This window comes from Acyrthosiphon pisum, chromosome A1 (assembly GCF_005508785.2).
Source record: "Acyrthosiphon pisum isolate AL4f chromosome A1, pea_aphid_22Mar2018_4r6ur, whole genome shotgun sequence".
Taxonomy (NCBI): domain Eukaryota; kingdom Metazoa; phylum Arthropoda; class Insecta; order Hemiptera; family Aphididae; genus Acyrthosiphon; species Acyrthosiphon pisum.
This window is the reverse complement of record NC_042494.1, coordinates 153,283,144-153,296,571: the sequence shown is the minus strand read 5'-3', so window position 1 is coordinate 153,296,571 and position 13,428 is coordinate 153,283,144. Positions and strand designations below refer to the sequence as shown.

Below are 13,428 nucleotides of genomic sequence, written 5' to 3'. Positions count from 1 at the left end.
ATTGCTTTATTTAAATTACTTTTGGACCATGAACCTTGTAGTTTAATTTTTCACATAGTTTCTGACCATTTTAACAGCCAAGTAAAACTAAACAATTATGTATACTCAATTATAGGTATAGGTAGATTTTATAATAATTTTAATACATATTAATATATATTATTAATACACATTTAGTAAATAAATAATAATATAGATAATTCAATTAGTAAAAACTACAAATTATACATCGATATTGAATTACATAAAATATGACAAAATGAATACCTAGCTCCTACTATAATGATTGGAGGCAAGTTGACGAACTCGTCATCTTACCCAAGTCAACTTACCCCAAATGATGATCATACAATACAAATCTTATTTTTGTATTTAAAAATTAGTTCAATTGTAATGCAACTAACACAAAGCTCAGAATATGTACTTAATATACGTATCAAACAAACTGAATGAATACTTAATTTTTTGTTGATAAAACCTTATCTCCAAACGGCCGTTAGTGATAACATTACCTCCAAAAACAGTGAAATGATAACAAACTACTCGCGTTTTATCAGATATATTTTGTTAATCAAAATATTAAATTATCACTACTAAACATATGTTATTTGTTCGGTTATACACTTCTAGATATCGTTTTATCATTTTAAATTTGAATTCGTCATCTTACCCGGTACGTCAACTTACCCCACTCACCCCTACCTTTATTTACTATGATCGTGGTGCAAAATTTCTTTTTGTTTCACACAATCACACTTATTGGACTCGTGTTAGTTTTATTGTCAAATGAAAGCTCTACGAGTAAAGAATTTTGCAGACCAGCTAATATATTATTTTTGTTTTCATAAAGTGGTGGAATTGACAGCACCGTCTGTAATAACTAACAACGTTGTTCCAAATGCATCCGCATGAGAACGAAAACTACAGTAAATAGTTGAGTAAATTTAAGAATATTACTAAATAGTTAAATCGAATCATTAAAAAATATTATACTTACTCCGTATTGAAACAAATCCATGACGAGTTATAGATGCACATCGGATGGAGAGCAGAAATTAATCGATTATGTGATATCAGAATAAATGAAAATAGGTACAATACGCACAGTTAGCTACAAGTGCATATTGATAGAAAATATAAATAACTGTCCATAATCATCATATTTGGAAAAAATAATTTTCCTGTGGTCAAATCTAAATTTAGATTGCTATTTTTATCAATTCAAGTGTCACATTAATAAAAATTTGGATATTTAGATATACTCGTAACACTAAATGGTGTTGGTTTAACAATAATGTCAGTTATAAAATTAATTATCCATATTACTTATTGTTTGTACCTATTATACAAAATATGTTATTATAACACTTAAATAATTTATTAAAAGCTACAGAAAACTCAATTTAACATTTATATATTTAACTCTTTAATTCAAGTAAAATTATCAACAAAATTACTAAAACTGAATACTTTTTTAAATTTTTGGTATAAATATAATCTACTTTTGAAATTATTTTAATTTTTGGTTATTTAAAACATTGGTGTTCTTAAACAATATTATTTAATTCAACCCACCATTTTCATTATTTAAACCAAAATAAAATTTTAATTTAAAATGCATACATTCAACACATTTAACATAAATAAAAACAACTCAAATATTTCTATGCGTGTATCATTGTAAAATCAATACATTTATCGCTCTTATCGCTCCGCTCAGAATGTAGTAACAACAAGTTATTAAAATATAACATAATTTATATTTAAGAAACTATTTAAAAAATAAATGAAAATGTTATATAATATACCTATTGTACTTAGGTTTGGCGATATTTTATAAAATAATCTTGTACTTAAATGGGTTGATTATATAAACATTTTAATGACATTTTAGATAAGTGAAACGAGAAATGAATTGGTTTTGCCATGACGTACACTTTTTTTGTATAATATTTTTAAAGATCAAATTTTGAAACATTTGAACTCGGCAGGGTATTAAGATATTTAAGGTAGACCTTACCTAATAAACAGTATGTCAGTATGTACCTATTTAAAGATATTATTTTATCATTAATTTTGTCAAGGTATAACTAAAGTTTGCCTACTGGCTACTTAGCACATAGGTACATAAACCGTATAATATATAGATAGGTAGTACTACACATTAATATAATAATGTTTTTTGTCTATTAAAGTAATAACGATAATAATTCCGGTGATCTTAATGAAACAATTTGTATAATACCTAATTATGTAAACGAAATTGTAGTTGTGGTACATATGTTTTACACGTTTGTTACCAAATGTTCAACATCGCATATATTTTAGTAGGTACCTAACTAATATTTTACTGTTAATTCTTTTAATTTTTATATTTTTATTTGTGTAATTGAAAAATATTATGTAATAAAATTAAACCAATATTTAATCTAACAAACGGCTTTGTTAAATTAACAGGTTTTTTGGTTTTCAAAATCAACAAACCCGGCTGTTGATCCCATGTTAACAAAGAGTTTATTAAATTTATTGTTAATTTTGTCAACTTTAATGATGTTTTTCGATCTGTCATCTGTATGTACCTTTCAAAATATAAACATAAATAAATATTATTTGTACTAGTAAACATATAATCATCAGTCGTGACTTGTGGTTGATCCGTACCATATTGCCTCGTTTTTTTCTAGACATCCCGAGAACGAACAAACGTAGGTAGATCTATCAGATGTAATTGGAATAAGAAAATAAACATTAAACGACTGTTGATTATACTTCGTTTTTATTTATGTTATAATGAGCTTGACACAGGAAAATATTAATAAAAATATCCATACTTTGTATTGTTTTTAATGTGCCATCAATATTCTTTTTTGAGCAAAACAAACGATTGTTACTTAAAAGGTTTTTACTTTTTAAATATTCAACGCATTTCAATTCATCAACAATTATATTTCTGTATAAATATCCCATTGTTGTAGTAAAATTCATTTTAAATCGGTACAAAACTAAATTAACTAAATTAAAAAATACTACTCGTGAAAAAAAAATGGAAAAAATTTACCAACAAACGAAATTACACGAACAAATGCTAAATAGCAACTTAATGTTTAAATGATATTTTAAAAATACAATATTGTCACAAAATCTATATCATATCGATAATTATATAGGTTAAGTCGTAAAATCCATATCGAATCAATAGGTATAGTAGGCACTATAGTGTAAAATATAGGTACCTATCTGTTATCGGTAGAATATCACACGCTCTACCTACAACACTTTATCGTAAATAACCATTTATCGGTAGATCACATGTTGGACCGGTCTCGTATAATCAACTAAAACTATATTTTAATATTTTTGTTTAGGTCAGCGTGGAGCGTAGTTTTTCCGGATTAAAATTCATATTATCTGATTTGAGAAATGCCATGATATTTTTGAAAATATTTTAATCACTAGAGGAAATGCTAATACAGACTAGCCAATAGTTTATTATGTTGATTTATTTTAAATTAAAATCAAGGCAATAAATTCTTTACTTTTTGGTAAAGAAGAACATTATTATTATTTTATTAAAATTATCAATATTTTGATAAATTCATTTCTTTATTCTTGATATGATTATAAAAACAGTATTATTAAATCATTAAAAGTAAACCTATTACTGTCATCGTCAATTTTTTTTTAGACCTTGTTCACCTACTCCAAGTAAGCTAAGCTTAAATTGAAAGTGTAGACTTATTTTAATTAATGATACAATAATAATTCAGATTGCACTTCCTATGTCAGAGTAGACTCATATGCCTTTACAATTTAGATTCAATAAAGTGTTTAAAGTGTTTAAACAATTAATAAAGACACAAAGTACCTACCAAATTTTAAGAAGTTAATACTTTTAACTTTGAAGGCAGATAGCTTTGTTATAAATATATTTTATTGATAAAGCATCGGTACATTATATGGGATTTTGTTTATTTTTTACAGTGGTAACTACTTAGATACACAGTATTTTATCAAAAAGTCTGTTACTGTCTTAATTATATTCCTTTCATTTATGATAAAAAATAAAAACTAAGAAGTGTACTTACCAATTTCATAAAAGTTACACAACTTAAGTTTTATAAGTTATGTGTAGTTTTGCTGTATTCCCTATGGCCTATTTAGTATTTCCCTGTTAGATATAGAAAATAGAAATAACTTCTAAACTTAACTGCAAAGTGATTTAAAATTTAAAGTGCTATAAATTATAATTTTTATAAAAATATATGGGTATTTACTATTAAGTATTTAGTATTTACTATTTATTTGTATAAAATAATTGCAAGAGTACAGACTACGGAGTAGGTACTGACTACTGGCAGTACTTACTACTTGCATACAAATTTGAATTTAGAGTTTATTATAGTGGATTTAACAGTTGTTATGTACTTATAAATAAGAATTGTAAAATGCAATACTAGATTATGTTTTAATTTTCAATAGTATTAAATACTTAGGTAAATGTAAAAATGGATAACATATTAATTTTCAATAACGACAAACAGAATATTTGAATAGCGTTTAAATTAATAATAACGATAAACGCAAAAATTCTGTAACGCTTTAATTGTAAATAACGTTAAACGGATTTTTTTTTTTCAAATTCGAGCCCTGCCTCGGTCTTCCTCTTCCAATATAGCTTAACATCAATCTGACTTAACAGAAATCATATTAAATATTAATAAAACTTACTGTCGAGTTATCAGGGTGCCTGTGTGACGTCACTCTGCTGTATATCAAAATTTATTTTTCTATTTAATGTATTAAATTAATTCACTTTAAATAGATATAATTATAGATTTAAAATGAAATATTTTTATCGGCAAAAAAAAATTATGTGGTTAACACAATTAATTAGCCAACGGTGATAATACTCATCACTGGTTTTATTATTACGTACCTAGTACCTAGTACCTACGTATTAATTAACTATGTATCAACTATGTACAGCATATCGCACGTTTTTAGTAGTATTTAACGATATAACTAATAAGTCAATCAGTACATTATAATTTATAACACGTGGAGGTCGTTGCAAAAGCATAGTATAAAACAATCAAACTATAAAAGTGTTATCACACGTATCTCCTCGGGAAAGTCAACACTCATACGAAGGAACCTAACCTAACCCGGACTCTGTCTCATGACCGAATTTGGCCACTACAACGATCACCCACTCCAAAGGCTTCAATCATATATTTACGACCCCATGACAAGAGCTCGTCAGACGGTTAGGGACACACAAGAAACTCAGAGGCAGGTCGTAACACCACTCACAGCCCTAGATTTTATATTAGAGTCGTAATACCACTCTCTTCTTTACCATAAATTATAATATTGTAATATTGAACTTTGTTAATAAACATTCAATCATAACCTAGTACCTACATCAAGTATTCATTCCTGCGTTGATGTATATATCGACTTCAGTTGGGACGTAACAGTATTCACACACTACCAATATTGAATTTTTTAATGGTTACTAAGCAAATTATCGTGGTAAAATTTCAATATAAATCCTTAAGAAATGTTCAATAAAAAATGTCATAATTGGAGTACTAGCGTAACGTTGTTAAATCTATGTGCTGAATTTATACATATATATTGGGACCAATTTAAAAGCATAACAGCAACAATTAAATATTTAAAATAAAAAACCGCTAGGTACTCACATTTTATACTACTTATTTTAAACGAAATGTCTAATGGGGTACCTATAGAAATCATAAACTAAAAGATTTCTGAAATGTAAATCATAGTTAAATAAGACTGTTACCTATTCTATGTAATAACAAAATATATATTATATGTGTTTATTAGAGAAAAATCGTTACAAAAATCTTTTAACATCATACGAAATAGGTAAGAAAATTATTATACTAATAGAGTTATAATAATTTATTATCAATTGAGTTAAGAATATGTAGAAAATAAATAGTTTGAAAATCAAAATCATTAGATTGTTAAAAAATGTGAAGAAACAAAGAAAACATTTATTTTCAGAAATATTTTATTGTTAAATTCTCCAATAGTTCCATATTTTCTGGGATTCCATGAAAAAAAAAACAGCTTTTTCCCCAAAATGATGTCGAATTCGACCCCATCAATTTTATGGACAAATTCCAGCATTTGGTCCTTACTAAAAAAAAAATAGATACATTCTTTCAAAACCTTTGTTTTGTAAACAATGCCTATAGATGTTCTTGGCAACATTTTTGAAAATAAATATGAAGTTTATCACGAATGACTGGAATAAAATAATAAATAAAAAATCAAAATAAATTCCTTTAAATTGAATTATTTATTTTGAAAGATATGTGTACATAGTACATACTACTTTGTATATCTATGTAGGTCTTATAGTAAATTATGTTAATGGTATTGTCTACTGACGCAGACTAACTAGAAAAAAAATGAATTTTTAAATGTTCTTAAATATCATCATTTTCGAATTTTTAAGCTTGATATTATTGCTGCGTAAACTGTCCATGATCATAAAAAAAAATGTATTGAACCATAGCAATGAATTCTTAAATTATAAAATAATCTAAAAATTGTTTCCAAATTATAAGTAGATAGTAGATAGGTAGGTACATATATTTTAACGGGGGTTTAATATTATAGCTTTGTCATTCATAAACTTGATTAGATCTTTTAAGGGTCAAAGGTCTATCAATTTAATAAATACTGAAATATCGGGAATCAAAACATCATAAATATAATTATAACCTATAATGTTAACAATTTGTGGCACAACGATTCTTTTAATTTAAATAGGTATAAAAAAAAAAAATAAAAATAAAAATAAAAATGAGTTCTTAAATAAATCATAAGAGTCAGGTAATATTAGAGATATATTATATTAATAATTATTAACACTTTCATATTTTTTTCTGTAGCTAATTTAATTGATTCTGAGAAAGGTAAAAACAAAGTATATACTGAAATACTAAATTATATTTTAGAATAAAGTGACTATAATATTTAAGTGTACAACGCATGTCTATCTATTTTGAGTCTATGCTGCGGTTGGGATAAATATTGATTAAAAAATCACTGCTGATTTGATTACCGCCGATTGATTAACATTTTAACTTACTCCAACGACTGCGTCATTTGAGAGTTGAATTTGCCCCATCTTAGATTTGTACGTGCTGATTCAATTATTGTTACCGACCAAATTTAGAGCAGCTGGAATTTTTCAAATTTCAAGTACCCAGTAAACAAATTTTTAAATAGCGACAAAACGACAAAAATCGTTATTCTTCGAATGAACATCTAATTTCGTCCAAATTTGAAATAGAAATAAAAATAAAAAACTGTGTTTATATTTTATTTTTTTTTAAGTTAAACCTTGTCTTAAGTTTTCAATTGTTAACTATAAAAATTTAACAAGTTATACATTTTTAACCATAAAATAATTTGCAAAATATATATGTAGTGAAAAAAATAAAAATTCAAATAATATTATAAACAGTTGATAAAATTGTCAAGCATCTACACTAATTTTTTTTAGAGTCACGCCATAAACTAGAATCGCTTTTGTCGAAAACCGATTTTGCGTAAAAAAATGCAGTTTTTCCTTCTTTTTTTTTTTTGTTTTTCCCGGTGCATTTGAAAACTTCTAAGTATTGTCAATTTTGCATTCTCGATTCCATCAAATAAATGAATTTTCCCACCAGAGACTTGAACTTTAAAATCTAAGGATTATTTCGGCTACTTATATTGTGTACACAGGCACAAATTCAAAAAAACACACATCGCTCCGCTCAGAATTTAAAACGTAGTTTGTAAAAGACATTTAATATATTTTTTTATAGTTATGTTTTGTTATAGACCCAGACGGTAAACCTTTAAGCTTGCATATGGATGGTAAATAATTTTTTTTATTAATTTTATCAATAACGCTAATTGTACCGTACATTATAGTACTGTGATTAATACTATCTTTTATAATAGAAACAGTTTCCTATATAGAATCGTAAAAGCTTAGATTACAAAATAATTTTAGAGTGATTTTAAATCACTAGTATTTCGTGAGTTGATCCATGGACATTTTTATTTTAAAGTTTCGTCTTTTTTAGGGGCTTACAGCGCACACTCTAGCCAAGGGGGACATATTATGACCAGCGAACAAAATCACGTCGGTCCATTGTTGACACTTTGACAGGCCTCATAGGTTTTCATACCTTTTTAGCAACACGATTGAGTCTAAAATATTTTATGTGACGTTGCTAAAATAGTAGTAACAAGTAGTTGATGAACTTCAAAAATTAATTTAAAATTCAAATTACAAAAGTATTAAAATGAAAATACGTCATACTAATATTACTTGCGTTAAATATTAGCCAAAAAAAAAAAAATGTTTAATTCCTGTGTGAGGAGGGGCTGGGGACATTAAATGATGTCCATGCAGGGCAACAGTTTTGTATTAATAACAAATAATCAATGAAACTATTATAATTGGCGATAGGATAGTTTCTGATAAAAGTAAATACATTGTTTATTTATTTATTTACTATAATAATAAATGCCAAACAGCTTTTACAAAATAGTAAATAATATAGGTAACTAAAATATAATAAGATAATAGTAAAATATAATATTATATAATTGTGCCTCAATTTTTTTTTATTTTAGATAATGTAAAATCCTACTTCGACGTTCATGTAAAACAACTCCAGAATAGTAATAATGGTACGTATTCTAGTGAACACTAATTAAAATACCAAATTAATAATAATTAATCATTTATTTTAGATATTCATTCAAATAATAATAATAAAAAAAACAATTGATAGGTACAACTGTGTGAGTGAATAACCGACACTAAATTGTCAAATTTTCCATGAATAGGCTCTCAACGATTTGTGCTGTGCAATTAATAATAAATAGGTAGATAAGACAGTGTTATAAATAAAGTTATTGAAAATAAAGAACCACTATATACTCACATTTTATACAATCTGAATTTTAAACGAAGTGTCTAATTGAGTACAGAAATCATAAATTAACATATACTGATAATTTATCAGTGATAAAATATAAATTATATTGGAATAAGACGAATAATTAATTCTAATTTGTTTAAATTTAAAAGTTGTCCTAATTTTAACCTAAAATATCCATAAAAAAAATAGTATTTATAATTTTTTTAAATTTTTTGATTACAGTATAGATTACTTAGGAGAAATCTTGTTATAAATTGTCAATTCTTAGCTATAAAAACTGAAAATTTTATAAATTATTAACTACAAAATAACATTTTTATAAATTTTATATCAAAATAATTTGCAGACAAATTTTATCAAAATTCTAAGTGTAGACGCGCATAAAATAACTATTTTGGTTATACGCTCAACTTTTTTGTTAATTTCCTTTAAAAAAACTTATGAAAACCTTTATTACATTTTCAAGTTTCTTAATCTAGCAAAAACATTTTAATCGATGATAGATAATCTAAGATAACTAACACAAATTGAAAATTTCTTATGATTATAAATTGCTCAAAAAGAGTCAAAATTACAAAAATATTATATTTTACAGTATATAAAAAATTTTAATACAAACGGTTAAATTTGTCATGTATCTAAGTATACTTTTGTTTTGACTTATACCAATAAAACAAAATTGATGTTGACGAAAACGGGTTTTGCGTGAAAATTCCCATTTCGATCACTCAACTATCAACTAAATTCCTCCCCCCCCCCCCCCCCAGAAAAAAATACTGAAATTAAGAATTGAAGAATTATTTCGACTATATTTATTGTGTATACATACTTGCACACACACACAAACATATAGGTACAACCATAGGCGCAATTTCAACTTTTGACTTGGGGGGAGGGCGAGCAGACCATCGCAATACAGCATTTTAAAATTGTATGTCCTATGTTTTTTGGGGAGGCTACGGCTAAGTTTGGGGGGGATCTGAGCCCCTCCCAGGCCCCTCTCAATTTACGCCTATGGGTACAACACTCATCGGAATCTAATATATTACTTTATATAGCTCTCTAAATTAAAAAAAAATAATATTATTTAACATATCTAAATAGTAATTTAATACGATTACATATTATAGTACCTATTATACTCGAAAACTATGATCCTGGAAATGTTAAGAAATTATGTATAATCCTATACATATTTATAGTCCTGATAATATTAATATGTAGTTATAATATCAGTATGACCTATACATACGATACCTACGGGTTGACAACTGTGTTTACTGCACTGTACTATATCTGGGGACTGGGCTAACTGCTCAGCGACACACATAAAAAAAATTCAAATTTTCCAAAGAAAAATATCAAACATTTTAACGAATGCACCATGGTATTCATACGAAACGATCATCTACACAAAGACCTCAAAATTATGAAAATTCAAAACCATATAAGACCCCTTGCAGAAAATTTCTATAGTTCACTTCATAAATCAACAGGCTCATCACACTTAAATTTACACATAGGTACGTCCAACACCTCAATGACGTCACAAACGCGGCCGTTCACACGATCTCGAAATTATATTCTTAACCTTACACTCTATACTATATGTTGACCAACCTTAATTTGGTATAAGTATCACTACTATTGTTATTACTATTTAATTACTATCATGTTAAAATTATCAAAAAAAGTAATGTGGGCTGCACTGTAACTACTAAATATAGAGTAAAACAAATTATTCTGTATCCGTCTAAATAGCACGGTTTGACTCGACAAGAGTAATTCTTGTCAATAATCCCATCTTTTGTGTGGTATCGTCATTTTATCAGTTGTTTTTTAGTTTATATTTTTATTTATTTATTTAGTCGGTAGTGGTTTTCTTTTTACTTTATATAATATATATATATATATATAAATATTCATCGTACGATTTATTTAATTAATTTATGCATAAAACCAGCTAACATTAATGTCTTTGCTATATTTTAACTTTTTTATAAATAATAAAAAAAAAATCAAATATGTACCTAATATGGGTTTCATTGTTTGCAGAGATGAAAACGTTTACTATTCCTGAACTGTGCAAATCAAAATGTTCCGTAAAAAATCAAGAAGAAACAAAAAATGATGCACAACAAATTACCAAGGAAAATGAAGCAAGCGAAGTGTTGGCTTAAGTTAATATTGAATGTTGAAATTTGTAATTTAAAAATAAATAATATTATAAAATCCGGTTGAACGCATAATATTACTTGTAGCCCGTAGGTTCCAAATGCAATTATTGTCACTTTTAAATTATTTATTTATTCTATTGATGTCTAATTTATAGTTTTAAGTTATTAAATAGTTTTTATGCACGTATGCTATAATTTATAATATTTGGCTGTTATAACATTAAACATTGCAAATTATAAATAAATATAAATTAAATTTTAATACAATACTTACTATTTTATAGTATCATAAATATCAATACAATATAATATGATTTTTTTCATAGACTCTCGGGTTTGACGTCCTCTTAGTGCTAAACATTTTATGAATTACAAAATAATTTAAAAATTTCTGTATTTTTGATGAATTTTGTATAAAGTATATAAAATAAGACATTTTTAACGGGGGGGTAACTATATCCTAGTATATTTTGACTAGGGAGGTAAGTTTATATTGGTATATTTTCACACGGGACTACGGGAGGTAAATATATATACTGGTACATTTATACAATTTTTACCGGAGGGTTTAATTCAATTTACTTGGCATTATGTTTATAATATCACATCTTTATTGAGTTTAAAAATCTGTTTTTTTTACTCAGCCATTTTTTTAAACGGAGTTGGACGAAGTGTTTTTTTGTGTTTATAATATTTAAGCGATAACCCGCCCGGATATATTATATTTAATAATAATATTGACAATTCGTAAAACCTAACAAGATATAAATAATAATCACAATTCATTACAAAATAATATAATAAAATTTAGGCAACAAAAACCACTATAATACATTTTTATAATATTATATAAGTGCTCGGCGGTCGGCGGCGGCGGCTCGTCGGATGGTCTCCATTGCTGGATGATATTCGCGGCGCCCGACAGTCGCAATAGTGAGCGTGCCCAAACAGTGTGCGCACACAATGAATACCATCCCATCATGTTTCACAGTCACCGTCGCGTTTCTCGTTGTCGCGATCGGCGGTAGAGTCGCGTCTTGCATGGATATCGTGCGGGCCAGGAAGTGCTGCCCGTTGAACTGGCAGTACGATCCGGAAGTGCGGTTCTGTCGACCGGTCGAGACGGACGTTGACGAGTACCAGCAGAGGATGCTGAATCGACTGTGGCGCGGATTCCAGGTGGCAGCCAATGCGAGGTTGAGGATGTACAATTATGGGGCGCTGATATATTGCAACGCCACGGAAGTGCTAGTCGACGTGCCCGCCGAGGAAGTGCGTGGGCTGATGGAGGCGCACCCGTCGCCCATCGAGTTGCCGCCGAAGTACTGCTTCGACCTGACGCCGTCCTACAAGCTGGTGGCCCAGACGTGTCGGCCACGCGCTCAGTACTGCGGCCGGGCCAATTACACGTGCGTCAACAAGTGCTGCAACGTCGGATATATGTACGTCATGGACCCCTTCCATTTGTAAGTCCACGGCATTCTATGTATAAGTTTAAAGTAGTGTATATAGTGCTTATACCGAGCGTATCGACAGCTGCAGCTGGTTCCGTGGTTATTTGGCGGGAAAGGATGGTGGATGTTAGGAGTTGTCCTGATTGGCAAAATGTTGATTGTGTGTGTATATACACACAGTGGTGCCGAGGACATGGTTCAAGTCTGGCGAATTCCAGACCTAATTTAAGGATAGGGTGTCGGGTGGCATAATATATTTTGTAAAAATGTCTACAAATATTATTATACCTAAGTATTATGGAGATTATAGATATATTTACCAATGGATTTTATACGTGGAGAAAGCATTCAACGTGTTTGTGCTAGTTACCGTGTTAGTTAACAGGTACCAGCTATTATTTTGTCATTGTAAAATGTCGTCGAAGTCCAATCATGTTTATGTATGATGGCTAATACCTATACACAAATAATTTGCCTGAGGGGTGGTCAGTGGCATCATTTATGGGGGCAACTGGGGAATTTGCCACAGTCTAGTATTTACATCAACCTTAAGTCGGTACATTTACCATCACCATCCCCTCCCTTAACCACTATGGCAATATGCTATGAAAAAATGTAGAGCCGGAAAAGCAGTGAAAAGTTGCCCTAGTCTAATAAAAACTGAAATTATGCCACTGGCAAGGGCGTCCGCAGGGGGGGGGGGCAAGCAGGGGCAGTTGCCCCTCCCTTGGCTTTTTTTCTGGGTTGATTATCATATATTATTATTGATGATTTTAATGTTCTAAAAAAACTAAAACATGACCTACCAAT

At 28.6% G+C, this 13,428-nt stretch overlaps 2 protein-coding genes across 2 annotated transcripts in view; both read left to right on the top strand.

The window, feature by feature from the left end:
- LOC107883317 overlaps positions 1-11,373 on the top strand; it is a 17,974-nt gene extending 6,601 nt beyond the window's left edge. The window contains exons 4-8 of the mRNA XM_016803065.2: positions 5,857-5,898; positions 6,936-6,959; positions 7,873-7,908; positions 8,677-8,733; positions 11,043-11,373. Of these exons, the coding sequence (XP_016658554.1) occupies positions 5,857-5,898; positions 6,936-6,959; positions 7,873-7,908; positions 8,677-8,733; positions 11,043-11,167 (284 nt within the window). The 3' untranslated portion in view covers positions 11,168-11,373. The remainder of the gene's footprint in view (positions 1-5,856; positions 5,899-6,935; positions 6,960-7,872; positions 7,909-8,676; positions 8,734-11,042) is intronic.
- A 729-nt stretch (positions 11,374-12,102) lies between these two features.
- The window catches only part of LOC103308917, an 8,992-nt gene continuing 7,666 nt past the window's right edge, over positions 12,103-13,428 (top strand). Inside the window, exon 1 of the mRNA XM_016803071.2 lies at positions 12,103-12,630. Coding sequence (XP_016658560.1) covers positions 12,128-12,630 — 503 coding nt within the window. The 5' untranslated portion in view covers positions 12,103-12,127. The remainder of the gene's footprint in view (positions 12,631-13,428) is intronic.